The sequence below is a fragment of the Empidonax traillii genome, unplaced genomic scaffold, assembly GCF_003031625.1.
Source record: "Empidonax traillii isolate 1590-97213 ecotype Southwest subspecies unplaced genomic scaffold, ASM303162v1 scaffold335:size599443, whole genome shotgun sequence".
NCBI lineage: Eukaryota > Metazoa > Chordata > Aves > Passeriformes > Tyrannidae > Empidonax > Empidonax traillii.
In genome coordinates, this window is record NW_020955528.1 from 538,509 (window position 1) to 565,184 (window position 26,676).

General features: G+C 37.6%; 1 protein-coding gene across 2 annotated transcripts in view; it reads left to right on the forward strand.

Moving 5' to 3' along the window:
* The window catches only part of PDPK1 (3-phosphoinositide dependent protein kinase 1), a 61,737-nt gene extending 37,634 nt beyond the window's left edge, over positions 1-24,103 (forward strand). Inside the window, exons 14-19 of one of the 2 annotated variants that reach the window (XM_027891938.1) lie at positions 201-309; positions 1,407-1,498; positions 2,335-2,430; positions 5,572-5,688; positions 11,466-11,591; positions 18,003-24,103. In XM_027891938.1, coding sequence (XP_027747739.1) covers positions 201-309; positions 1,407-1,498; positions 2,335-2,430; positions 5,572-5,688; positions 11,466-11,591; positions 18,003-18,032 — 570 coding nt within the window. In that variant the 3' untranslated portion in view covers positions 18,033-24,103. The remainder of the gene's footprint in view (positions 1-200; positions 310-1,406; positions 1,499-2,334; positions 2,431-5,571; positions 5,689-11,465; positions 11,592-18,002) is intronic. The other variant, XM_027891937.1, reaches the window with a different exon arrangement.
* The last annotated feature ends 2,573 nt before the right edge of the window (positions 24,104-26,676 follow it).

Sequence of the window (26,676 nt, forward strand, 5' to 3'; positions counted from 1 at the left end):
AATAAATTTGGCTTTAATGAATATGGCTACATCTGAATACCTGCTTACTATTCAGATGCCAAGCTAAATATTAGCTTGCAATTCTCACTTGGATGTTCAAATCATTGTGGTCTTTTTGGCTTGTTTGTTTGGGTTTTTGTGTTTTGTTGTTTTTGTTTGGGGTTTTGTTTGGTTTTTGTTTGTTTATTTTTCTAATCTAGGATGAAACGGGTGCCTATTTAATAGACAGAGACCCAACATACTTTGGGCCAGTGCTGAACTATCTGAGACACGGGAAACTGGTTATTAACAAGGACCTAGCTGAGGAAGGTAAGACATTCCTAAATATCCTTTACTTGTTTACTTGTCCCTTGCTTAGTATTTTCACTGCTTTTGAGTCATCAAAACTAATTTAGAAGTAGATGGTAAATCTTAATCAGTGTAGCATTTCAATCTGTTTCAAGCAAAGCTGATAGGCATCATGCAGTTAATAGTATGTGCTGTTAGCTGAGTGTTTTGCGTATGATTCCTAATTGCACAATGCCTATAAGTATTTTATTTTGTAGTCTTTTATTGTGTAGTCTTGTATCTTTCATCTGTGACTGTGTGAAATATTTGGGTTTAGTCCTCTTCAAGCAAAAGAATCCTGCCTGGGAAACAAGATTGGGAAGATGTAAATCAAAGTAACGGTGAAGGCCTGGGGTGTTCGGAAGTGTGGAATATGCTCTTGTAGACTAAATTCTGCCCTCAGCTTCTTCCTCCCTGTCCCCAGTTTGTAACAATTTTACCCTAATGGAGGATGACTGTTTTAAAACATATAGTACTAAAACTGTATTGATAAGGTATTGAAGAAATTTTTCAAAGATAAATACAATTTAACAATATTAGTGGAAAATAGTATGAAATATAATTTCTACTTGTATTGTTAAGCTCATACTACATGTGGAGAACAGGTAAGCCTTGAACGTGTGAGTTGAAGCAGTAACTTGAAGCTTTTGTTTCAGGATCTAAGAACTCAAATGATAGGAAGAAAAATTTCTTGCATGCTAGCAGCTGCAGAGCTTTTCAGTAGGATTATTTGAATTTCTCTTTTGCATTCCAGCCAGAGGCAGGGCCTGAGCTATGGTTGTCTGTCAGTCTGCTATGGAATGATGTTTTTGCTCCTTTTTTTTGTTTCCTGCCTCATTCTGTGTGTGAAATGGCTTCCGTTTTCTTTGAGGGTTTTTTAGGACAATTTTTTAGAATGAGTTAAACATTGAACTACCTGTGCCTGAAGGAGGCAAGAATCATTAGGTTGGTAAATTATTTTATCATAGGGTAAAATAAATAATTTTTTAATGTAGAGAAGATAATCATAGGAACTGATTGGTGATTTTGTTCTGGAATCTTTGGTTACACTGTCTTTCCAAAAAATGTTTTCAAATTAGGTGTACTGGAAGAGGCTGAATTCTACAATATCACGTCACTAATAAAACTGGTAAAGGACAAAATAAGGGAAAGAGACAGCAAAATCTCACAGGTAAGGCTGTTTTCTAGTGTGCTTTTGATTATTTGTTCTATGACAAGCATTGGGTGGGTTCCATATGTTTTTTATCTAACTGCTCATTTCCCTAGTAAGATACTGAATGGCTGCCTCCATCTCCGGATGAGCTGGAACCCTTAGTATACAAGGATTAATATTCTTAATTACTGGCTCCTGCCAATCTACTTGCAAAGTTCACAAATCTTGTACAAAACATGAAACAGTCTAAATAATTATTCCAAAATGTCTGGTAATAGTAGAATTTGTCATATCATTTCTGCAAATAGTCGTTTTAGAGAACAGCTTTTTTACAATATATCTTTCTCATTTACATTTAAGTACTCTGAATATCATGAGGTTCCCTAATTATGGTACAACTGCTGTTTCTACAGTATGTTTACGCAGCGTGCATACAGATGCTATTTAGCTCTCTTTTTTTGTCGCAAAGTTATCTTCTTTATTTGTAGCGCTCTGTGGTTGAGAAGACTGCTTCTTCTCATAGCAGCTCATGAATATTTCTCCATGGAAGTGAACACAATAGAGAAAGTTTGTTCTTTAGCTCTGCTGCTCTGGCCTTCCTTTGTAACTTAGTCTTTGTGAGATGTTCCAAACTCATGTTGCCAAATTTCTCTTGAAGTCAGGATGTGGGATCGCAGGGTTGCTCTGGTAGCATTTACTAAAGGTCTCAGCTAAAATGGTCCTAGTTATTCATTGCTCCACATGAGTTCCAAGTGGTGTTGCTTATCATTTCTAGAAAGTAAGGGCTACTTCAGACAAGTCACAAACATGGTGAATTCCATGACCTATTGAGCATCTTATATTTCTTCTTGAAGGTGCCAGTGAAACACGTATACAGAGTGCTGCAGTGCCAGGAAGAGGAACTCACTCAAATGGTTTCCACAATGTCCGATGGCTGGAAATTTGAACAGGTAAAAAACCCATATGGGTTTTTATAGTTACAAAGTCTTCTAAAAGATCAGTTTTGTGAAAAAGGAGTATAAAATAAATTTAATTCTTTTGTAACTCAGTCATTTTCAGAATTTGAGCATACATACACAGTTAAGTTAAAATTTGATACTTGTGTTTGTATTTGTCATAGAACAAAAAAAAATTAGCTTTCCAGGAGGTAAATTGTGCTGACTTTCTTTAGAAACATCTGCATCGTGTCTGAAATGTAATTCTTCAGTGTCTACACATGAGCAGTTGAAGGGTGAATCAACCAAAATTGTCTAATACAAGTTTATGTGAATGGTAACCTCAGGATTAAAGGGTGGGCTCAGTTCCGCGCACACTGTGTCTCACCTAAAAAATCCATTGCGCAGGCTGGAAGGTGTAAAGACCTTCCCCGGATCTTCGTTCGCGAAGACTGGCCAACAACAATTTAGATATAGAGCTCTGAGTAAAAAAAACCATGAGCTTGGAAGATAAATGTTTGTCAGGCCCAAAGAGTGATTCTTCAGATAGAAAACTGATAGACATAGGAGGGTGGACTTCACCAGTATGGATGTGGAGCTGGATAGCTGTGAGCTGTGTGAATGTTCTTTGCACTGTATAAAAGTAGCTTTGTGTGTACATTCAAGAATGCATGGTAAAATTGCAAGAAGATCTTTCTGTTATTTTTACTAATCTCTGTACAACTTCTTTATCCTTTGTGTTCCTAACCTAGCAGAATATTTAATTGCATTGGAACAATGAATCTGTTAACTCTGAGACATGAGTGCTCTGCTGTCAGCACCTTTTTCAGTGTCTGATGCCTAGGAGAGATTGGAATAAGCACAAGTCCGTTATCCTGTGCAGTCTCATTCTAATAATACAACAAAGCAACATTTTTAAAATGTTCAGGACACAAAGGTAAAAGAGAACATTTTGCTTATATTTGCTGAAATGCATAAGGTGCTGATGTCGTGGAGACATCCTGAGCAAACAGACAACTTTTTATTCTTCACTTCTCTGGCTCAAGTATTACCAGGTCTGTTTGCCATGCTAGGAGGTGAATGTTACCGAAGTTCCTGTAAAAAGCTCTCACTTAATGCACATGAGAAACTAGCTTTCATAACGAACAGAGATTCTTTACTTTTTAAAATAGTAAATGATACCATGGCTTTTACCTATCGTGAAGCCTTACAGTCTTTGGGGATATTGTATTTGGGAGTAATACTGGTTTGACAGTGCAGCTTCTGAAAAAAACTGTTATAATTGCTTTTAGAACTGGAAAATTCCAGTGGTTTTCTTGAACTTTATGCCCTTGTTTCATTCAGCTTTCTTCCCACTTCCTCCCTCTCTCATGTTACACTCTTTTAGACACAGAGTTTGGAGTAGATAAACACAATAGCTGTATAATCTTATAATGCTCAGCATCTCATTACCTCACACTAGGCCATTCCCTTCTTTGGTTGTATTGGAGACCTGCTTTTAGCATACAGCATTCACTTGGAATAGGATTAGTATATTCTGTATAATGTGAACAGTTTTATTGTGAAGATCTGAGAACACTGTAGCATTTCTGTAATTTTTTATCTTTTCTAAGCCTGTGTTGCTCAGCAGCATGCTTCCTTCAGGAGTTTTTGGGGTGGTATCCACCACACTTCATACATGAAAAACGCTGAAATCATCAGCTTTTTCAGAGGAGTGATATTCCTATGGATTGGGAGTCCTTGTGCTCTGAGCCCCATGCAATATGTCTAAATGGTTGGTTTTGATCAAAAACATTTCTTCCCTCTTAACATTTCAAAATCTTATTGTAAAATATGATTGGATGTGGTAATTAAATAGGAGTGGAAGGTGCTGAACTTTTGGTGCAGTTGTGCAGATGTTTTGATGCCCTTTTCCAAAGAATGTAAGAGAAAGCTTTGCTAGAACAGTACAATTACGTATTAGTCCTACTTCAAAATCTATTACGAAAAATTATGGTGCCCTACTTTTCTGATTTCAGTGGGTTATTTTGTTGAGGATTTTTTAGCTTTGATTGTTACTTCTTCAGGCAGTCAGAAAAAGCCAGTATTTTGGCAATACAACATAAGAAACTTTGGACTATACAAAATTGGTACATACAAAGGCTTTAGACAGCAGTGGTGTTGGTCATGTAAATTTTAATGATTAATGTAACCTGAGTCTGTCACCATAATGCAGTCTTAAGCATGTTCACCGTATGAGGAGGATGGTGTTTTGCTGCTGCCTTCAAAATTATTCACATAACAATATCAGGATTTATATAAATTTACTGTTCATGGGCCTTCTTATCCATGTCAATCTCAGTTGACATGTTTTAGTTTACTCAGAATATAGGCAGTTGTTGTCTAGCTCTTCACACTTAATTTAAGGCTCCAATGTTTCTCATGGGCACTGACAGGTATGCTTTAATTTAAATGGGCTAGGAATTGCCAAGTATTATTAAGGTAAAATATTTTTTGTAATAGCAAGTCTGAGGTTATGCTGAATTTTGAATTATTAGATAGTTGGCAAGTGTGACCAGAGTTCTTGATAGTGGTTTTTATGGGAACAAGACAGACATTTTTTTTTTCCACTCCAGTTATTTTCTTGGATCTTCTGTAAATTACCCCTTCTGAAAGCAACTTAGAGCACCCAACTTTTATTCCTCTAGATGACTTCGTATGTTTCCTTAGCTGTATTTTGTTTATCAGTATTTGGAACAAGATGAAGCTCTTTCATACCCAGGCTTGGTATATTGCTTTACGTAACACCTTCCAGTCTTATATCCACGTTACCTTCTCCACTTGGCAAGTATGACAGGAAAGTAACACTCGCTTTCATAGTGCACTGAACTTTATGTTTTTCGGAGTAGTTGGCTACACCACAGTGATATGGGGAGTTTTCTGTCTTACTGTCAGTAACTCCTAACTTCCCTTTGAAATTACAAAGGTCTTTACAGCTGCCACAGTAATTATTTTATGTGGAAATGAAGTTGTAGCTTGATAGCAACCGGTTCTAGTGCCAAGTAAATGTAACCTGAACATTTCAGCTCATCTGTTAATTGTACAGTTTGGATAATGGTATGTGCTTCAGCTTTACAAAGGTTTCTTCTTTTGTTTTGCTTTGATTGGTTATTTCAGCTTGTCAGTATAGGTTCCCAGTACAGCTGTGGCCGGGCTCAGCAGTCAGAGTATCTGCTGATAGTGTCACGGGAAGTGAAAGGGGAAGAGAGATGCTTCCAGAAATGCTGCAGTGAGGTGTGTCACACCATTCTTTTTGCCCTCACACTGATATGCTTGGCCTCCTTGCGTTTCTGCTGCTTTCAAATCATTCCACTTTATTTCTGGATGTACAGCACATAGTAATTTGTGTGTATTTGTGACTGGTTTTATTTATATTCACGGTATTTCATTATACATTATGAATGTTCATATTGTAAAAAATAATAAAAAATCAACCAAACAAAAATCCCTTAGTTATTTAGTTAAATTTTTTTTTAAGAAGGGTTCTTACCTTCTCAATAGGTAACTTCTTTTCCTTAAATCTTCCTCTGAAGTTAACAGCCTGTCATCCATACTTGTTAAGTAAGAGGAATGTAATTCAAACCTTAGGAACCCTGTAAATACACCTTTGAGTTCAGTGGGTTCAGAAGGGGACATTTCTGTGTTACGGTCAAACTGGGACAGTGATTATTTCATCCACCAAATAGCCAGTTAAGTTCTGAGTTCGAACCCTTTATTTCTGGTAACTCAGAACTTAACTGTTTTTAGATGGATGAAATATGTTCGAACTAGAACAACGAATAACAGGAATTTTTCATATGGAGGAGTGAGGGGAGAACAAAACCACCAGTTTTAAATTTTGTCTCAAGTGAAAAAAAAACATCCTGGGTGGCTTTTTGACTTTATTGTTTTGTTGTTGAGTTTTTTCTATCTTGGGGACATTTTCTTGAAACCCAAATGGAGAATCCTGACTTCAGTCTTTGGCTTTTTAGGCTCATCCTTCCTCCTCCCCTTCTTCTCTTTTCACTGCTTTTTTAATTGCTTTGTTGCTTCCAAATATTCATGAGTTTGGGAAGGTTTTTTGCTAACCAATAACATTGGAGGATTTTTTGCTTACCAGTCACCATTTTGCTAGCTGGTTAGCAAAAAATCCAGTCTTCTGCATATCTGCGTTCCATTTTGAAGTGTCGTATATAAATTAATTTGTCAACCTTGTTCTCTGTAGTATTTTTCATCAATAAAATGCTTGGAATACTTGTTCTTTTCCTTCTTATATGTATGGTTATTCAGTCTGAAAGATGAGTATAACATCATGAAGATAATATGATTGTGAAGCGGCTTTATAAAAGCAGAGTTTTGCCTTTGACTTTACATGGATGCTTAGCCATGCAATTCTAGATTTTAAAAGTGGACTGTTACCCCACTGTATTCCAGAATCTGCTTTTGATGTACCAAGCACTGTCTGTTTCTTTCAGTTGTGTAGGGAACTTTTGGAATGTGGAATTAATGCTGTGAGTTTGCAGACTCTCTGGATTAGAATAAGCATTGCAGCTCATTAGGTATGTGTAGGGTACAGGCAGCATGATGTTATTCATGTGTTCATGTCCTAGATAGCCTAAAGTAAAAGTCAGCATCATAAAATGGAAGATGGGGAAGGCAGTGGGGAAATTATTCAGGTGTAAAATAAAAATAATAATTAAAAAAAATTGAAGCTTTGAAGTCTGATAGTTACTTTAAGAGACCTGTAATAAATGTGCTTTCAGGCCTGGGGTCAGTCATCAGTTCTGAGTTTAAGAGCTGATGTGTCTGTATCTTTATAAACTTTTGCAAATCCTTTGAGAAGGCAATAGAACAAATGCATTATAACTCTAAAAAGCATAGAGGCCATTCTTAGAGTTATACAACTTGATTCTGTAAAAGAATAATGGGGGGGATGTTTCTTTTATTTTGTCAACTCTTAGTGTAATTAAAAAACTCCACAAGCTTTTCAAGACAAGCTTGCTAGTGTGGAAGAAGTTCAACAAATCTGAAATAGAAGCAGTAATATTCTAAGTACAATGATATTTAAAATAGAGTTTGAGAAAAATTTACTTGGTTTTGACAATTGGACCATCACAAAATAGAAAAGGAAATTGGTAGTGGTGATACGGAAGAGTTGGTTAATATGAATAACTCCACTGGGAAGCAGAGGAAGACAGGGCTGCTTTTTGTGCAAGTTGGAGTGGTTATGTGAGATGGCAATACTATTCCTGATTTGTCTGGTAAATTATAGTATATAGATTTTGAATCAATACTGCTAAACCAATATAGTAAATCTGTATAGGCAGTTACTGAAATGGGTCTGGTTTTGAGATAAGTCTCAATTCAGTTAGGCATGAGTTTTGTTCACTTCGAAAATAAGGTTCCTGACTATGAGACAGGAACTTCCTTGTTTTGATTTCTTTTTCTTTTCAGGAAAATCTTTTCAGGACCTCTATTGGCACATCAAGCAATAACTGTATTTCTGTTGATTTAATAATAATAATAATGCTTTCCATTCCCGCCTTTTTTAGTTGTAGCTGACAGCCTGTTAGTGTCATCACCCTTATTCCATTCAGATGGTGAATGGAGCAATATTTATTGAATTTTCTTGTTAACTAGCTTTGGCATTTTCCTGTGCTCAGTTGTGACACTGTTGGGGCTAACAGGGATGCTTAGTGAGGATCACACGGCTTTAGTAAGGAGTGTAACGAAACAAGTCATGGAAGGAATAAACCAGTGAGGAAAAATAGATACATGTACGCATAAGAATGGGTATATATAACACCACACAAATCCGTGAAATTCAGAGTTTCAAAACATTCTTTTTTTCCATCCTTAAGTTCTTGGTTGTTTAAGCCCCATGAGCCAAAAAGAGGTTATCCTGTCAGAAAGTCTGGATAATCTGAAATACTTTGAGTATGCATTGTAACACCTGTTTTGCAAACCTCAGATTGATTTGTTGTGGGTTCTTTTTTTGGGCAGGGCGTGAGGGTTGGTGGTGTGGGGATTGGTGGACATGGTAGGGGGCAGTCTTCTAGTTTATCAGCATCTTTCTCAGTGTTGCCACCAACACTGGGAACAATGGGGTGACTTTTGGAATAGGAGTGGTAAAACATTGCTTTATTTTTGATCTAAATTCCTGACACAACAGTTCAGTTCTAATCTGCAGTCATTTTCCATAGTTTCTTTTTCTGCCATCAGCCTTATTGCTGATGCATTTCAAAAAGCTACAATGAAATTTCTGGCATGCTGTTCATACTATGCAAATACATATATATTCTTAGCTGCACACCTACAAAACTGCTTATGGGACTATCATGAGTTGGAGTTTTGGGGAACTTGTGTTTAATGTTGCAAAAGTGACTTTATCTTGAAATGCACCAACTGATCAATAATGGCAAAAAAAATCAAATATTTTGCAGTCAGCCAAATCCATAGTCCTGTCCAACTGGCTAATAAGCATTCAGTCTGCCATGTCTTCTAAAAAGACTTAATGTGCAAAAGGTTAACTTATCTGGTTGTATTATGAAGCATATCAAGTAATTATCAACTGAGAACCTGTCAACCTGGATGAACCAGGGTTGGTGATTTGGCTGATGTTTGGATTTTGTATGGTATCTACTTTCAGAGATGTCATTTATTTCTTTAGAGAGTCAATAAGTAAAGAAGTATTTTTTCTTCTGCTAGTTATCATAGCTTATCTGATAGTGAGCTGTTGCCATTTTGAAAGAAGAAAAGTTGACTGTATACTAATCCCATTATATGCTTGAATTTTATTCAAATTTCAGAGAAAGTGAATTTTTTGTGGCTTTATTTAAACATGTATTCAACTTCCTGAACATTTTCTAGCCTTTAGGTGGATTAAAAATACTGTTTGATGTTCTTTTACCTCGATAATTGAAGCAGTTACTGTATTTGTATTTAATGGCTTGTAAATGCAATATAATATATAGGATAAACTTCATACCACTTTGTTGGGTTTAGCGCCAACTTAACTGCTGTTTTTTCTGAATGTTTATGTATTATATTTTTTGTTGATAGGGAAGACAATCAACAAATCATCTCAATATATGAAGTAACTTTGTGTTGGTTTTCCAGCTCTTTTTTCTTAGTCCATTTTGTTCCACTAAGAAACTAGTTACTTTATAGGTTTTGTGATTCTGTATTACTCAAATATGGTATGATGCAGACTGCAGAGTATCCATCGTGGAAGATTAGCTGACTTAATGTCTCAAGGTAAATGGTACCTTTATATTGAGGATGCATTGGTGCTTCTAAAAAACTTTGGGTTTAGTAACTTCATTACACAGTTTTGATGGAAAAAATGTCTTTAACACATTAATTTTTGATCAGCCTGTGTTCATTACTGACTGTGTATGTATTTTGCAGAACTAGAGCGATGTTAGGAGAAGAGGAGGGAGGGAAAGATTTCTGGTGATCACACCCAGACAGTGTAGTTAAAGTACATAATTTGAGAGGATGAATTTTGATGGCCAGTTCTGATCATGGAAGGCTGAGCCTTGCATGCTGTAATACCATCAGGGTCCAAAAACTTTGACATTGCCTAGGCCTGGAATCAGCTTGGTTCTTTGTGCAGACACAGTGCCTGCTGATCTCTGTAGCCATCGGCTCTGTCCTCCTGTGGAGCTGCTTGCTTGGCTGTCTTACCACAGTGCAGGAACATTTCAACATCTCTCTTCTTTCCTTAGAAGTACGAAGAGGCTTTATTTTCTCCTGACAGTGCTCTATGGAAGCTGCTTTTAACCTTGGTCTGACTTCCATTTTTGTTGAGGGAATAATCAAGTACAGACTCTGGATGAAGATTTCATACTGACTGCATCTTCCATTCTTTAACAAGGCTTTTACTCTCTGTGATGTTCTACTAGACTAATGGTAGTACACTGTTTGTCTTTACAAAGATAACCACGGTGTTTCAAGTGCTTTTACCCTAAAAAACAAGTCAGGCCTTTTCTACGGGGCCATTACCAGAGCACTTTAATGATATAGTAGAGATTGTGGAATATTTGCCTTATTATATGTGGGTAATGATTTGGTAGGTGGATTCAATATAGTTTTGGTAATGACATTTAGATACAATATCTCTGCAACTGGTTGATTTTTAGGATTGGATCTGTGTCAGTGGTAATAGCATCATACATTATCTTGTCATGCTTTTGAAATAAAACTTTAAGTGAACCAGCTACATCTGAATTGATTCTGTCTTGGAAAGACAGGCTATGTAAAGCTTCTAGCATTAGGTAAGTGCATTGTGTGTAAAGTAAGACAATTTCTGCCATTTGATAAACATCTGTGTAAGAGATAGTACTGATATTGAGTATATCCTTCTTTTTCAGTAAATTGTCGTTTATCATTCACTGTAGAGACTTGTAGAAACTTGTAAATTCATCACATTTCATTATACATGGCTTTTGCTTGTAGCGCTTCCTTAATTAACTTCCTTGTAGCAGTTCATATGAATTTCAGATGTTAATTGGTGTCTCACCTTGCCGTGTCTTGCTGTTTTCCAATCAAATGCAAATTTTGTCTTTGTCCATTCAGCATATGTCTTAATAGAAATACCATTATTCTGTAAATGGTGGTGAGGATCTCTTCAGCTTCCTGCATGCAGGCGTTTACATGTTAAATCATACCATGTTAAGATACCATATACAAACTTAAAAATTAACTTTGGAGGATATGAAGGTTCCCAGTAAATAACAGAAACAGAACAGGCTGCTTCTCCACTGGCCTGCCTCTGTAGCCTTTTCTTTCACAGTAAAATCATAACTGTAAATCATTAATTCTCTAATTGTTTAAAAAGAAAAACTGTGTTTATCTTATCATCAGTGTCAATGTATTTGTCAACATCAAAACATATTTGCACTGAAGTGGAGAATCGTGCTTCAGGCACAACCAACAGTGAAGAGTAAGGATTGTTTTTACTAATGGTGAGACTTTATGGGATTTTTTTAATGTGGAAATGTAATTGACTTTTTTTTTTCATCTTTCAGCTGGTCAGTATTGGTTCTTCCTATAACTATGGCAATGAGGATCAGGCTGAATTTCTGTGTGTTGTCTCAAAGGAATTGCATAACACTCCATATGGCACAACCAGTGAACCCAGTGAAAAAGCAAAGGTAAGTTGCTAGACATCGAACTAAAAAAATGATGTTGAATTGGGTGGGCTTCACAAAGTCGTGCTAGATCTACCTCTGTTCTGGACCATTATTTTTTCCCCCCCCTTGCTCGTGACTAACTCCCTGTCCATTGTATGAGAGACTGAACTGTACAGGTAGCGTGCATTAGTTGTGCATGCGTGGATTATTTAAATACAATACTCTGTACGTTTTCAATACCCGTTTTTTACAGTTGAAAATCAAAGTTTTGTTTCTTATACATTTGAATGCTTTCTTATTCTGCCACTGGTTCAGTTGAAAACTTTTTCTTGCTTGACTTCAACTGAAGAAATCTTACTGTCAAGAATGGAGCTTGTAAGATGCTATCTCTGTAAAACGGTCATGTTCAATATAAGATGAAGGTACTTGTTTGGGTAATGTTTTCAGGGTTCTACCTAATTACTTTCTGTAACCGGCTTTACAAAAGGATTGTAATGGGCACAGTATCTTAGCATTTTACTCAGTTGTCTTTCAGAGTTTGTACAAGGGAAAATGTAAAATCACAGATAAGGCAGATGTGATAAGGCAGAGCAGTTCGGTAATGTAACTGTATTTTCTGTCATGCATAGTGAACACCTTTTATTATTGTATTGCTGCATTCTATGAGGAGATGACTACAGACAAACTAGACACTCCTTTATCAAAAGCCTTTGATTTCATGTATGTAGGTGGAAAACAGTTGGTGAAACATCAAAGATTGCTTTCTCAAGAATTACCGTTGAAGAAATTAATTTTGAAATAATGGATCCAAGTCTTGGCAGTGAGACCTCAAATAGATAAAACCTCATTACTTTCTGTGCTTTGTAACATGCTTATGTAGCTACACATATGGAATAATTTTATAATATGCACTATAAAAATACTCCAAGCTTTATGTTGGGTTTCTAGTGAAATTAATAATGTATGTTCTTTTGTCACTGTTGAGATAAAACTTCCAAAGAATTGTAAAGGATTAATGTAGTTAAGGGTAAACAGTGTGGTAGTAATTTAGGACTGAGATACCTACCTGAAACAAACCATGGAATTCTAGAGCCTAATAAACATCTTCGTAAGGAATGGTAGTACATCTTCAGGGAATTTCAGAAGTTGCCAGAGTTACAATGCATCCTTAATGTAAAAGAAAATATGTATCAAATGAAAGTGTTAAAGCCTAAATACAAAAGCTAGTTCAGACTGCAGTTCAACTGTGTAAACTGAGTAGCTCTGAGAAAAGCTGTCTGAGACCTCTTCATTGATGTGCCGCTTGATCATTGTTTCAGAGATGGGAGTAGAGCATAATTTGACCAGCGTGACGAGTAAGAATTACTGTTAATTTTGGTTGGCGATAAAAATATTTGTTCCTTTTGTCCTGGAAGAGTTTGGCTGTTGCTAGCAACTAATAGGCAATACTCGCAGAATAATTTTTATACATTGTGTTTCTAATAGATCAGATTGTTTTCACACAGATATATGTTGTGACTGGCAAAAAAAGGGAAAAAAATTTTTTTTGCTTGAGAGGTTTCTGGCAGCTGTGTTCAGGAATCTTGACTGAACCTCTGGAGCTGTTATGCTCATAGTTCCCTCTTAGCATTATCCTCTAGTCTGCAATCTGTTCAGTAGTGTCTGAGTTGATCTTCATGAAGTTCATGTCACTGAAGTTCTGGTATCCGCTGATATATACAGAATAATGTGTTTATGTACTGGGACTGACTTTTAGATGCCATGATAAAGTCTTCCTATTACTTTTATAGCAGATTGGCTTAGACAAAAAAAACCTGCCAGTATGTAATTTTTGTTGACAAGCACTTCAATTTTAGTTAATAGTCCTGGACTTTCAGAATTGGAGAAAGCATTTTCTTATAGTCGTCTATTCACTTCATGCCTTCTTAGAGACTTTTTCTTGTGTTTTGTTTTTTTGGGTAACAGTCAGCACAGTAAGTTAGTAGATGATTCTGTGTAATTTACCTTGTAATTTACCTAAGCAAAGAAAATTGAACTTGAATGGTTCCAGTGGCTTTTACTGGTAGCTATGGCACTGTCCCACAAGCATTCTTCTCTTTCATATCACTTTATTGACCTAACACTCTTAGGACTAATAACCAAAACTTGTTCATAATGTCTGCATCCAAAGTTAGATACTAGTATTATCCTTTTGCATCCATGGCGAAGAGTACACAGAGTTAAGGTACCAGCTTTACAGTTTTATTTAATCTTTTTCTATACTTACATTCCCTGTTGTTATGTTGCATGGCACTATTGGCTTCTATCTGCTAATTTTAGGACATTTGGAAAAGGAAATTTTCATGAAATTTGTTATGTTCGTTCTTGAAATTGCCAGCTGTTATACTTTTTTACTAAGAGTGGAGGTCCCAGGTAAAAGTAAATAAATATCATTACCAGATGCTTCAGGTGTAAGTGGACTGTACTTTGTTGCAGCTCTGACTCACTTGCAATCTCTTCTTTTCCCTTCCTTTTTCTATACTTGCTGCATGCTGCATGACACTCAGAGTGAGGATGAAGAAACGGATTACGATATGAATGACTCAGATTAAGTGTAAATGTCATGGTGAGCACTAGCTGCCCTAGGATTTTAACCAGGTGCTTTTCTGCCCCATCCGGTTCCCACCCCCACTAGTGCTGTCCTTTGGCTAGTCCTGGTGGTGTGTGTGTGTTTGTGATTATAGTTGTAGCATGGTTAGCAAAGATAGAATTCCTGTTCTGGATTATTGCTGCTTTGACAGAGTAATAAGTGTTGCTGTTACAAACTGTATTGTGATTTGTTCCTTTAAAGCTTTGCTGAGAAAGAAAGTTCATCATATAGATTCTAGGATCAGAGTTGCTTTTCATTTTTATTTCATGTACACCGCCTTTTCTGCCTAAGGGGTTTTTTATATGTAGGGGCATCTGATACAAACTTACAGTATACATTTTCAGTAAATGTCTGATTTGGCAATAATTTAGCACACTTGACTGAAGTGCAACGAAGTCCAAAGGTGGTCTTATCTTATAATTTTGAAATTAATAATTTTTTGAATTGAGATGTAGCAAATAGAAGTAAATAGTGTGATTGTGGTGCAACAGGAAACAACTCTCTGGGAAGGGATTCTTTCCATTGTTGTTTGACATCTGATACAAGATCAAGGTACTTTAAAAGTCACAAGTGGAAGAACACCAAAAAACTTCCATCTGAAAGAACCTTTTCCTAACATGTCTGCAAGCACTGCTCCTACTTAGTCTGCTCTCCAGTTTCTAGAAGATAACATACCATTGAATGTTAGTGGTACAGTGTGGATAGTCACATGAACCTGTATAAATGAAAGACATTTATCATTGCATAAGATTAAACTTCAGCTTCTTACCTCTACACCTGAATTTTTTAGCTGTAAAGCAGCCTTATATTTATCTCTGAAGTTTGGATAATGCTCCCAAATACACGGTGTGATTCTTGAGGTTTTCTTCTGCAGGGCCAGGATCATCATTTGATGATCCTTGTGCATCCCTTCCAACTCAGGATATGCTATGAGTCTATGAAGTTGTTTCACATAGTGAAGAAAAACCTACATTATTTTCTTAAGTGATGCTAACAGAAACTACTGCTACAGTAGAACAAGACCTTTTGCCAAGTCTTCAGGAATAGCTGAAGGGAATTAATCAAATCTGAAGTTTTATTGAAAAAAAATAAACTGGCTCTATGCTGGAACCAAATGCAATATTCTTAAGCTGCCTGAGGGGCAAACATTCCCTAAAACACTGTTCTAGCAGCAGCACCTTTGAGTGGGAGGAAATAGTTCTCATGTTCTGCTTCCCTAAGAAGCAATCACACTTGGGCCTCTAGAATATGAGAGTTCATTCAGCATTGTTTAGAATGTATAAGTCAACTTTGGATCTGGTGCACCTGTAGGGAAAACAGAACCGAAACATGAAAACTACGGTTGGGACAGTCCGAAGTACTAGTACAGACTGGTGACAAATGGGTTGACTGAAGAGGACTTGGGGATACTGATGGGTGAAAACTTGGATGTGAGCCAGCAATACTTGCATATTAGAAAGTCCGTTATCCAGGACTGCAACAAAAGCAGGATGGCCAGCAGGTTCAGGGAAGTGATACTCCCCCTCCACTCCATTCTCATGAGATACTGCCTGGAGTGCTGCATCCAGCTCTGGGATTCCCACTACAAGAAAGAAATGGACCTGTGAGACTGGGGCCACAGGAGGGACGTGAAAATGGTCTGCGAGCTGGAATACCTCTTCTGTGAAGATAGGCTGAGCGAGTTGGGATTTTTTGGCCTGGAGAAGAGGAAATGTTATTGCAACCTTACAGTACTCAAAAGAACCTTATGAGAAAAATGGAGAAAGACTTTTTTACTGGGGTTCATAGTGAGAGGACAAGGGGCGGTGTTTTTGAACATTGGGTTCAAATTTTTGAACCAGTTGTTTTTGACTGGGTATAATGATGAACATATTCTTTATTATGAGGATAGTGGGGCCCTGGCACAGGTGGCCCAGAGAAGCTGCGGCTACCACATCCTTGGAAGTGTCCAAGGCCAGGTTGGACAGGGCTTGGAGCAACCTGGGCTGGTGGAAGGTGTCCCTGCCCATGGCAGGGGGTGGAACTTAATGATCTTTAAGATCCCTTCCAGCCCAACCCACTCTGTGCTTCTTTGATTTCCCCTTTAGTAGAGAGAGAGGTTACCAAAGAAGTAGCAAGCAAAGTGTGTTAAAATATTGCCTATGATAGAATTTTACGTTGAGTTTAAAAGTGTGCAAAGTTCAGTGTCCCGATCTGGCTTAACTTTTATCTTATTGCGTGTGCTCCTGACGCTACAGAAAATAGTTCTAAGTATATTAATCTTGTAAGTACTTTTTATCTTCTAGGAAAGAATGCGCTCAACTGTTTCCAATATTAAATTTGAAAGATTAACAACATTAATAGATCGAATATTATTTTTCCAGCTGCAGCTGCACAGGTATTTGTGTCAGCCGTGGTTTTGTCTCTGTTGGATATGGTTTCACTTACTGACCACATTTGCTGGGTCAGACCGTTAGCCATTCTTCTACTCCAGGACCTTGTTCTCACCTGTGACCAACAGCAAATACTTGAGGAAAGTTTTAAGTATGAAGCATTTATGGTATTTACTCCTGATACGTTTCCCCACCTTCCAGTAAACCTCAGTTTAGGAATTTTGGCTTCATGCCTTCATCCAAAAGATTGTATGGAAGCTACAATGACACTGTAACACTATGAGTCAGTATTAGTGGCACTATCTTCTCTAAGTTTGTCTAGTCCCTTTTTAGTTTATTATATAAGCAGTTGCTGAGTAATTTACAGAGGCTGGCTTTTCTTCACAGAATTCACTTGTATCATTCCTATAGTTTCATATGAAATGCTTTTTGCTTAGTACATGTAGTAAGTTATCCCCATGAAATAAGCAATGCTTTCATCTAAAATATGCCCCAAAGCATGTTGTGGCCCAGGGAAAACATCTTCCTGTATCAAGAAGCAAAAGAAAATGAAGTATCATGAGACTTTTACTTACAGATTAACAGTCTTAAGTACTTGTGCTGAGTACGTTTGAAGCTTTGCTTAAATCTTTTATTGGCTGCTGTCATGATTGGTTCTATAGCCTGCTGTCACAGTTCAAGAGTACTTCTAAGCCTGAGAGTTAACCTCATTATTGATGGTTGCCATTCAGTTTAGAGCAACAGTGTGAAAATATTGTTGCTTGGACAATTAGTCCTAAGACTTGACCCTTTTCTCACTGGAGGGAACCAAACTGAAACAGAAAAGGAGAAAAAACGCTCAGACTGGAAGTAAGTAGAATAAGTGGTCTTCATGTTGTTGGTTTAAATCTTGCTGGGTTGTTCACTCAGCCTTTGAAAACCTCTGCATCATCTCACTCAGTGGGCCATTTTTGCACATTTTGATTTGCTATTTCATGTTTTCAATACTCATTTGTGGAACAAAACTTGCATCTGAAACTTCAGAAAGTTAAGGATATTTTACTGGAACAGGAAAAATGCAGATTAAATTAAATTTCTAATAAAGTACCCAAGTTCATTTACCACACAGGACCTAAGTATGTTCAGAACTAGAATGAGGTGCAATGGCTTACTTTTTACTTTTGCCAACTCTTAAGCTTTGGTTATATTAAGAATACTTAATTCCTAGCAGTCTTTTAGATCTGTTTTAATGGTGTCTGATAGTAGACATTGTACATATCAATCTGTCTTTTTTCAGCTTTAATGCACAGACCTCGGAAATGTCCTTGAACCAGATCCCTGACACTTTACAGGTTATCTGAAATAGTCCTTATGTTGCTCTTTGACCTCCATGTTTTAGGAATGACATTGAGCTAATTTTCATTTATAGATTTTTTTATTGGTCTGTTTCAGATTTTGCAAGAACGAGGTTCCAGGATGTGAAGACAGTATTGAATGGTGACAATTTTTTCACTTCTATTCAAAGATGCAGTGAATTGTCACATTGAAGAGGCTTGGCTGCAAAAGGAAAAACCTGATTTAGACAATTTTCTGTTGATCTGGGTTCAACCATTTTTGCCTATAAACTGGGTATCAACTGGCTGGAAGCATTGCAAGATTACATAATGGGAATAGATGGTGTGGGAGTGTGTGTTAAGTTTTGGTTGTAGTGCATGGTCGTACTCTCTTGTGGGCTGATTGACACTGGTCATTTGAAAAGAAATGACCATGCACTCATATTTTCCTTGAAGACATGTAGCACTTAATGTCTGGTGCTGAATGACCCAATGTTGATCAGTCTGGAGACATTTTCCTACTAATCGATGTAAACCTTAAAAGGACAATGCAATTGGTGCTACACACACACACACACACACACACACACACAAGCGTTACAGCCCACAAATGCAAGTATTTGGGCCTACATTGTTTCAGAATCAGTGGCAGCCCCAGTTGACTGTGTTATACTGCACATTCCTTTTGGCTCTGTGACACTCTATTATGTAATAACAGCCTAGGAGATCAACTGAAACTAGCATGTGAAAAAATTACACAACAGAAAAAAGGTTTCTCTGAAGGAAGGGTGTATATATTGACTGGATTTATAGCATATTTTATCACCCAAAGGGAAGACTAAACTCAGAGAAAATGGCCTTTATCTGAGTTATTCTTGATGTTCCTTCTGTTAAAAGTCTCCTGCTAAAGTTATGCTCCAGTCTTAGCCAGATGCTTCGAAGGGGAATCAAAATTCACTTAAAATGACCAACTGAACATTCTGTTTCTTTTGAGATATTTATACTCATATGTGTGTTTGTGCTTTTAGAAAATGCCTATGAGCATTGAACTATGTGGATAATGGCAGAGAACTTTCTAGAGCTGGAAGTTTTACAGAAGTATGGCAGGGTAGTCCTTAGGTCCCTGTCACTATGACTGGGATTAAAATCAACCTTAGTGTGAACCCAAACTCATCCAATTGAAAAACATGATTACTCTGGACATTCAGGATACCTGTAATCAACCTTTCTCTTTCTATACAGTTTCAACTATGCAGTTAAAGAAGAGTGTTTAAAAAAATCTGGTGCAGCTTTATTAGTTTGTCCTCGATGAAGGCTAATACACTAGACTGGAGCTTTTTAATACACTATGTTTTCAGCAAAATCTTTAGCACATCTTTAAAACACTTAATGAAATGGACAGTATAAAACTTGGCTTTGTTAACTTATGAAAGCAGTGGAAGGGAGTTTCAAAAAGCTACAAGATTGTTTTGAATTCTAAAGACATTACAGTTTTCATTCTCAGTAATTTCAGAATTTATGCATATACTGTAGGTAATACTTTACTCAAAAACCTGATTTTCAAACACCTAGGGTCTACTCTTTTTTTTAATTACTTTTTTTTAAAGGACTTACACATTGATAAAAGTTTGGCAGAGAACAATTTGTAAAAAACATTTCTACTAAGCAGGTTAAGCAATGGGCTAAATGTTTTGTCTGTGTGCCTAATGCTTGAAAGGGTTTGTACTGCGTTTTGTGACTTGGATGTGGTCTGCACAGGAAGCTGCTGGCCCCTCCACAACACATACAATTTTTGTCTTTTTTTAAGAAGTTAAAACGGAATTTAATTTACTAAAAATGTAATTGTGTAGGGGGAAATGTTTATACTTTTATACTTTTTTAGGCACCCATATTTTATCAGCTTAAATTGAACACACAAAGTTCCCCTAAATAGTAACAGATTATCTTGTGTATCTGAAAATAAGCATAACAGTTGTCTGTGTTAACTGCATATTAAAACATTTCCTCTGCTGCAGTAGTCACTGTGTTTTTAAGCAGTATGACTCCACCAAATTCGCTGAGCTCCCCAGCTCATGGAATTGCAGCCAACCACGTTACTTGTTGTTTTCCTGATGTGCTCTACAGACTAATTCAGCATTGGTTTTTAATGCCTAAAATGCCTGTTTTACAATGATCCTTCTGAATCAGCATTTCTGGGTTTTATTTAACACAAAAAAGATTATTGTTTGATAAAGTGAAATTTTCTTGAATGACATCAACAAAGCATGAGTAACAAACTGAGCAAACTGAACAAATTTAGAATGTGTAAAAGAGTGGGTTTTTCTAATAAGGGGTTTTTTCACTGGAGTATTTTCAGTTCTAAAACATGCTTTTATTATGAGATTACCTGCAGTCTAGTTTACATTGTATTCCTGTTGTAGCAGATTTTGGGGAAATGAGTGTTTATAATCATTTTGCACTTTGTTTCCAATACCTCACAAAGAAAGAAAGAGAAAAACAGAGAAGTTTAGTAGGCAGGTACCTTGTAAATGATTTTAAATATGCCTTTGTTTGAGACCACTTGAACTGACTACTTTTCCGTTCTTGCTAATGTCATTATTGTTTTAATTTTTGTGAACATGTGAGGCTTTCAGGTAGTTGGAAATGCTATTGTCAGCCTTTTTCAAGGCATTAAGAATTGATCCTTAAATAAGTTTGGTTTCTTTTTATTTGACTCTTGCAGTTTCAATAAAGTTAGCTACAGGAACAAAGTAATTGCCTTAGAGTCCTATCCACATCACCAGGGTTTGCAAACACTGCTTCCTCTTTTCAGATATTGCAGGATGAAGTAATGTACCAATACAGTTTAAACGGGAGTCCTTTGTTTCTTTTCTGCTATTTGGAGAGTACCTACCTGAGAACTGCCTGGGACTCTGAAGAGCTTAGGGTTCCCTGACAGGCTGCAGCTGAAAAGCTGTACTGCAAACCCCTGTGACCGAACTCTGAATTTACACTTACATCCGAACAGTATTCCAGGTTAGAACTTAAGATGCTAAGCATGAAGAGATCGTAGCGGAAGGAGTTAAAGCAGAAAGGGAGAGATACTAAATTCCTTAAAGGCATGACAAACATGACAAACTTCATGCAAAACTTGTTTAAAAGCTGACTTCAAATTTGCCACAGCAATTTCTTGCTTTGAGTTAGGAAACAGAGAGCGTAGTGTTGGCCTTAAGTTTCCTCAGAGGCCATTGTCCTTTATTGGAAATGACATTTTTATAGTATATGCTTTTGACTTGACTTCAAGTGCCAAGTGAATCGGAGTTTATCTGCAATGAAGCAATTCTGAGGCCTCCAAGGTGTGAATGTCATATGGTCCATAATAACTGTCCAGAAGTTTAGTCTGACTCAGCAGCTCCCACAGTAAACAGACAAAAGGTTACCTGGAATTTTGTCCCACTTACTGTGGGATCTCCATGGATTATGGCTAATTGCAGGGGGTTTATCCCACAGGAATTTGTGTGTCAAAGGCCTGACTGAATTCAGCAGCTTATACTGACTCTTTACTAAAGTATCAGTCCTCAGAATCATATACTCATAAAATTTACAAAATGTACTGTGTTTTTTTCAAACTTAGATAGGTTTCTTGTAATGATAAAAGTTCCTTTCATCTTGCATTGTGGTGTTAGGAAAAGATATTTCTTTAAAAAATGAAGCTCAGTGTATCCATCTGACTTTTTTGTTTTCAGATTTTCTTTGGACAATGGTTGTATAGCTCCATTTCCAGCAATGTGAATGCAGAGTTATGATCTATTAGAAACAGAACTATTTCCTGCAGATAACAAAATCGAATCAAACTCATTTTTCTGTGACAGAGGTGGTTTGTTGTTTTGTCGTGTTGGGTTTTTTTTGTTTATTTTTTTTTCTCCCGGGAGAAATATGAAAGCTTCTGGCAGATTAAACAAAAGAAAACTTGTTTACAGGCATGCTTTTGAAACTAGTCTGTTGAGTACGGTGATGGTGTTATCAGAAATGTGCTTCTCAGAATGCTATTCTGTGAATATCTCTTGAGATTGTTGAGAATTGTCAGTCTTCTTTTGAGCTGTAGAGAGTTACAACCAGCAAATTAGCATATGTTTATTAAAAATTACTGGTTTTATTATTGTTACAAAAAAGACCTTGGACTAAAAATGCAATAGTACCCGATTCAATGAAATAACATAGAAACTGGATAACAATCATGCAGGTATACTGGGATACATTCCTTGGGAAGTACTGGGAGAAGAGTGAAGTCCTGAGCTTTTCATGAAGTCAAAGTCAAGTGAGAGTCTGGAGATGAACCCTGGAATTCTGTTCACTTGAGATGTCATAAAATCAGGAAATGTCATTCTCCTATTTTATTGTCTTTCTCACCATATCAAACGTTTCCAAGTTTTTCAAATTAACTTCTTTGATCAGCCCTGAACTATGGGGCTCTCAAAAGAGATATTTTGTTTAGCTTAAGACAGTAGGATTAAAACTTCAGTGGTCATTGGGAAGTCTCTTTTCTAACACAACAGATTTTAAATACTTACAGTCTGAGGATGCTGCCTGTTACTTCATTGTAGTTTAGACTGCAGTTATCTCCAGCTTTAAGCACAATCTTGGGATCTTACCTGGGTTTGTGTGTAGAATTACTGATTCTTAAAATAGTGTAAATATTCAGTTTAAAATAAAAGGTGGACGGCTCTCTGAACTAAATGTCATATAACTTTTAGCTCACAAAAATCACAAGCTGTCTTTAAAGGTTTTTTTACTGAACTGAGGATTTAAAGGGCTAAATAGATATTACTGTTCAGTTTGCCTAAATGACTGTCAGAAGGAACCCTTTCCATTTTTAGTGCAGAAATGTTAAGGGCTAAAATGCTTTCCAGGGCTAATGGGAGGTTCCAGAGACATACAATGTTCAAAAAGTAACTAGTCTGTTTTCTGTTCAACTCCTGGACTCTAAAATAATGGCTGAACCAATTGCAGATATAAGGGTTCCTATATGGCTTGGAATTTCAGTATCCAGATTGGATATAGGAGCACACTAGAGAAGATAGTAGACTTGCCTACGACTTTACTATTGCCCGTGCTGAAATCTAAAAACTTTTATGAACCGCACTGGCAATGGAGAGGCTTTGAGGAAGATTCTGCCCTAAGAAGATGTCACAGAATATTTCTTTGCAACTTAATTGTCCTTTACTTTAGCAGGGTCTACCAAGGTATAAACTTCTCAAAAGTTCAGTGAATAGACACTGCTGCAAAGACAGGTTTCTGAACCCATCGAAGAGTTCTCTTTAGGATGTTGTGTGTTAATAACTACTGTAATGACAGAAACATTTTAGAAAGTTATTTAGCTACTTTGGGAGTGGGTGGAAGGGGAGGACGTTCTGTGACAGTGCTCTCCTTGCCTTAGAAAGCTGAGCCTAAATTTTGACCTGACTGAAGTTGCAATTTTGAGGCCTGGTCATCTGAAATGTAAGGGTTAATGTATTTATGTGTGTGATCCTTGCTGCTTCTGAAGATTTTCCAAAAGCTTATGCACAACTTTACTCACATTAATTTGGCTTTTGTACTTGCTAGAATGAAGCAAGTGCCAAGGCACTGTAAGAGAAGTGTTGCCAACCTCTCTACCTGGAACTGAAACAAGATCACCAAACTGAAGAAGTATCAAATGGCAACTTTTTCCACCTGCTTCTGACCTTAGCCTCGTCTGAATCCAGCTATGAAAAATCTATTTCCTATGCACTCTCTAGGCCCACCTACCCAATTCAACAGATGTTCTTTATTTTTCTTTTTCCTGCAAATCACTGCTCCAAAATTAGTTGTGCATCAGTTGTTTTGTGCTTATATCCAAGCCGCCATACTTGCAACATGTTATTTCCTGGATAGTGGATTAGCAATAACACTTTATTTTGTGCCAATTCATTATCTCTGAAGTGTTCTTACTGCAGCGAAATTTGAGTTTTGTTTTGGTTTTAATGCATTTGCATTAGCCAAAACTCTTAGCACAGACATAAACAAGAAAGTGAATCTGGGGAATTTCCCTGGAAAAAAATCTGCTAGGGCTTCCCATATAATTTAAAGGTGGTTACAGTTAACCATCACTTTTAAAACAAGTGTACAATTAAAATGTGTGTGGGTATTTTTTTAAAATCCTTTTCATAACACTGGTGTATTGTAAACTGCATGAAATAAACCTGTTTTTTCCCTTTTAAAGTCTCATGTCTTAAATCTGTTTTTTTCCAAATGGATTAATTAACAGTGTAATATCACTGATAATTCCTAGTTTAGCAATTCAGATGTAAACTGCAGTTGCATATTCTTGCAGTGATTCAAAGCAGTAACATTCTCCTTTGTAAAGGAGATGCATCCTTTACTGCTGCCCCGAAGACTTGGTCACAAAAAATTCATGTTTATTCAGATATATCAGCAGGGAAACTACTTTCCTTTGCAGTTGTTATGACTGTTGCTGATTGTTCTAAGAGGAAACAGTTTCTGGTATGGATATATATTTACACAAAAAAAAAACCTGTACCAAGTTTTAACTAATCACTTTGCATACATTTTCTTTCACGCAGCTCTCAGATCACCCTGCCTAACATCACAGATTTAAGAATCCTAATTGCTTTTTGATAGAAATGCTTCTTCAGTCTGAAAAACTAAGAAAACTTAAACTGATGCTTCGTAATAAGGCCAACGTAGAGTATAATAAACATAAACAAGAAGCCACTTAGTACATGTTCGCTGCAGAAGTTTCAGAGATAGAAATGGCTGAAGGAAGTAAATTATTAAGGACCAAGTACAGGTTTCTGAAGATATTCAGGAAGTTTTAGAGCTGTTTAGAAAAGTTCATAATTCAGTATTAGTATTAAGACCACAGACTGCTGTTCTTTTCCAAACTGCCAGTAAGAACTTGAAAAGTTAAGACCCATGGTTTTTAAAATCTTGAATGCTGTACAGTTATATATGATGTGAATTTCATCTCAACAGTTTAATCACTTTTAAATGTAAAGCACATTCTAATATTTCCTTATATATCCAGAAACTTAAGTAAAATGGTGTTATTTTACTTAACTGATTTGCTGCATTTTAACTGCATTTTATTTAACTAAAGTGCCAAGTACAAACATTGCTCTAGTAGAAATTAACTAATAAATGTGTGCATCTGTATTTTTAACAGACTGTCTTTCTAAAAGTATTTGCACTTTACAGTCAACCAGCACTACTTCCAAACCAAATTCCTACACTGTGTATCTATTGCTTCTACTGTCTTTAGTCTCTTCACTGAGCAAAGGTGAGAGCATGAAAGGGACAAGTGTGTACCTGAACTAGAAACCAGTTTATAAAGGGGACCTAAGCAAGTAAGTCAATAACATACTATTTGCATCTTTTAGAACATTTAGAATCATAGAATTAACTGGGTTGGAAGAGACCTCAGAGATCATCAAGTGCAACCCTTGATCCAACCCCACTGTGATTACCAGACCATGGCACTCAGTGCCACATCCAGCCTCATCTTAAAAACCTCCAGGGACAGTGAATCCACCATCTCTCTGGGCAGGCCATTCCAATGCCTGATCACTCTCTCTGTAAAGAACTTCTTTCTAATATCCGACCTAAACCTCCCCTGACAGAGCTTAAGCCCGTGCCCTCTTGTCCTCCTGCTGATTGCCTGGGAGAAGAGCCCGACCCCCACCTGGCTACAACCTCCTTTCAGGTAGTTGTAGAGAGTGATGAGGTCAGCCCTGAGCCTCCTCTTCTCCAGACTAAACAACCCCAGCTCCCTCAGCCTCTGCTCATAGGACTTGTGCTCAAGTCCCTTCCCCAGCCTGGTTGCTCTTCTCTGGACCCGCTCCAGCACCTCAATGTCCTTCCTGAACTGAGGGGCCAGAGCTGAACACAATACTCAAGGTGTGGCCTCACCAGTGCTGAGTACAGAGGAAGGATCACTGCCCTCGTCCTGCTGGCCACACTGTTCTTGATGCAGGCCAGGATGCCAGTGGCCTTCTTGGCCACCCGGGCACACTGCTGGCTCATGTTCAACCTCCTGTCCATCAAGATCCCTTTCCGCCTGGCTGCTCTCCAGCCACTCTGTCCCCTGCTGCAGGGGTTGTTGTGGCCAAAGTGCAGACCTGGCACTTGGCCTTGTTGAACTTCATCCCATTGGAATGAGCCCAACTCTCCAGACTATCCAGGTCCCTCTGTAGAGCCCTCCTGCCTTCCAGCAGATTGACACTTCCTCCCAACTTGGTGTCGTCTGCAAATTTGCTAACGATGGACTCAATCCCCTCACCTAAATCATCAGTAAAGATGTTAAACAGGACTGGGCCCAGCACTGACCCGTGGGGGACACCACTGGTAACCGGCCACCAACTGGATGCAGCCCCGTCCACCAACACTCTCCAGGCCCGGCCCTCCAGCCGGCTCTTAACCCGGTAGAGAGTGCACCTGTCTGAGCCGTGGGCTGCCAGCTTTCCCAGGAGTATATAATGGGAGACAGTGTCAAAGGCTTTGCTGAAGTCCAGATAGACTACATCAACAGCCTTCCCCTCATCCACCTGATCATAAAAGGAGATCAGGTTGGTCAGACGTGACCTGCCCTTCCTAAACCTTTGCTGGCTGGCTCTGATCCCTTGTCCATCCTGTAGGTGCTGTGTGATTGCACTCAGGATGATCTGCTCTGTCACCTTGCCAGGCACTGAGGTCAGGCTGACAGGTCTGGAGTTTCCCGGGTCCTCCTTCTGGCCCTTTTTGTGGATCAGCGTGTCATTCCCCAACTTCCAATCAGC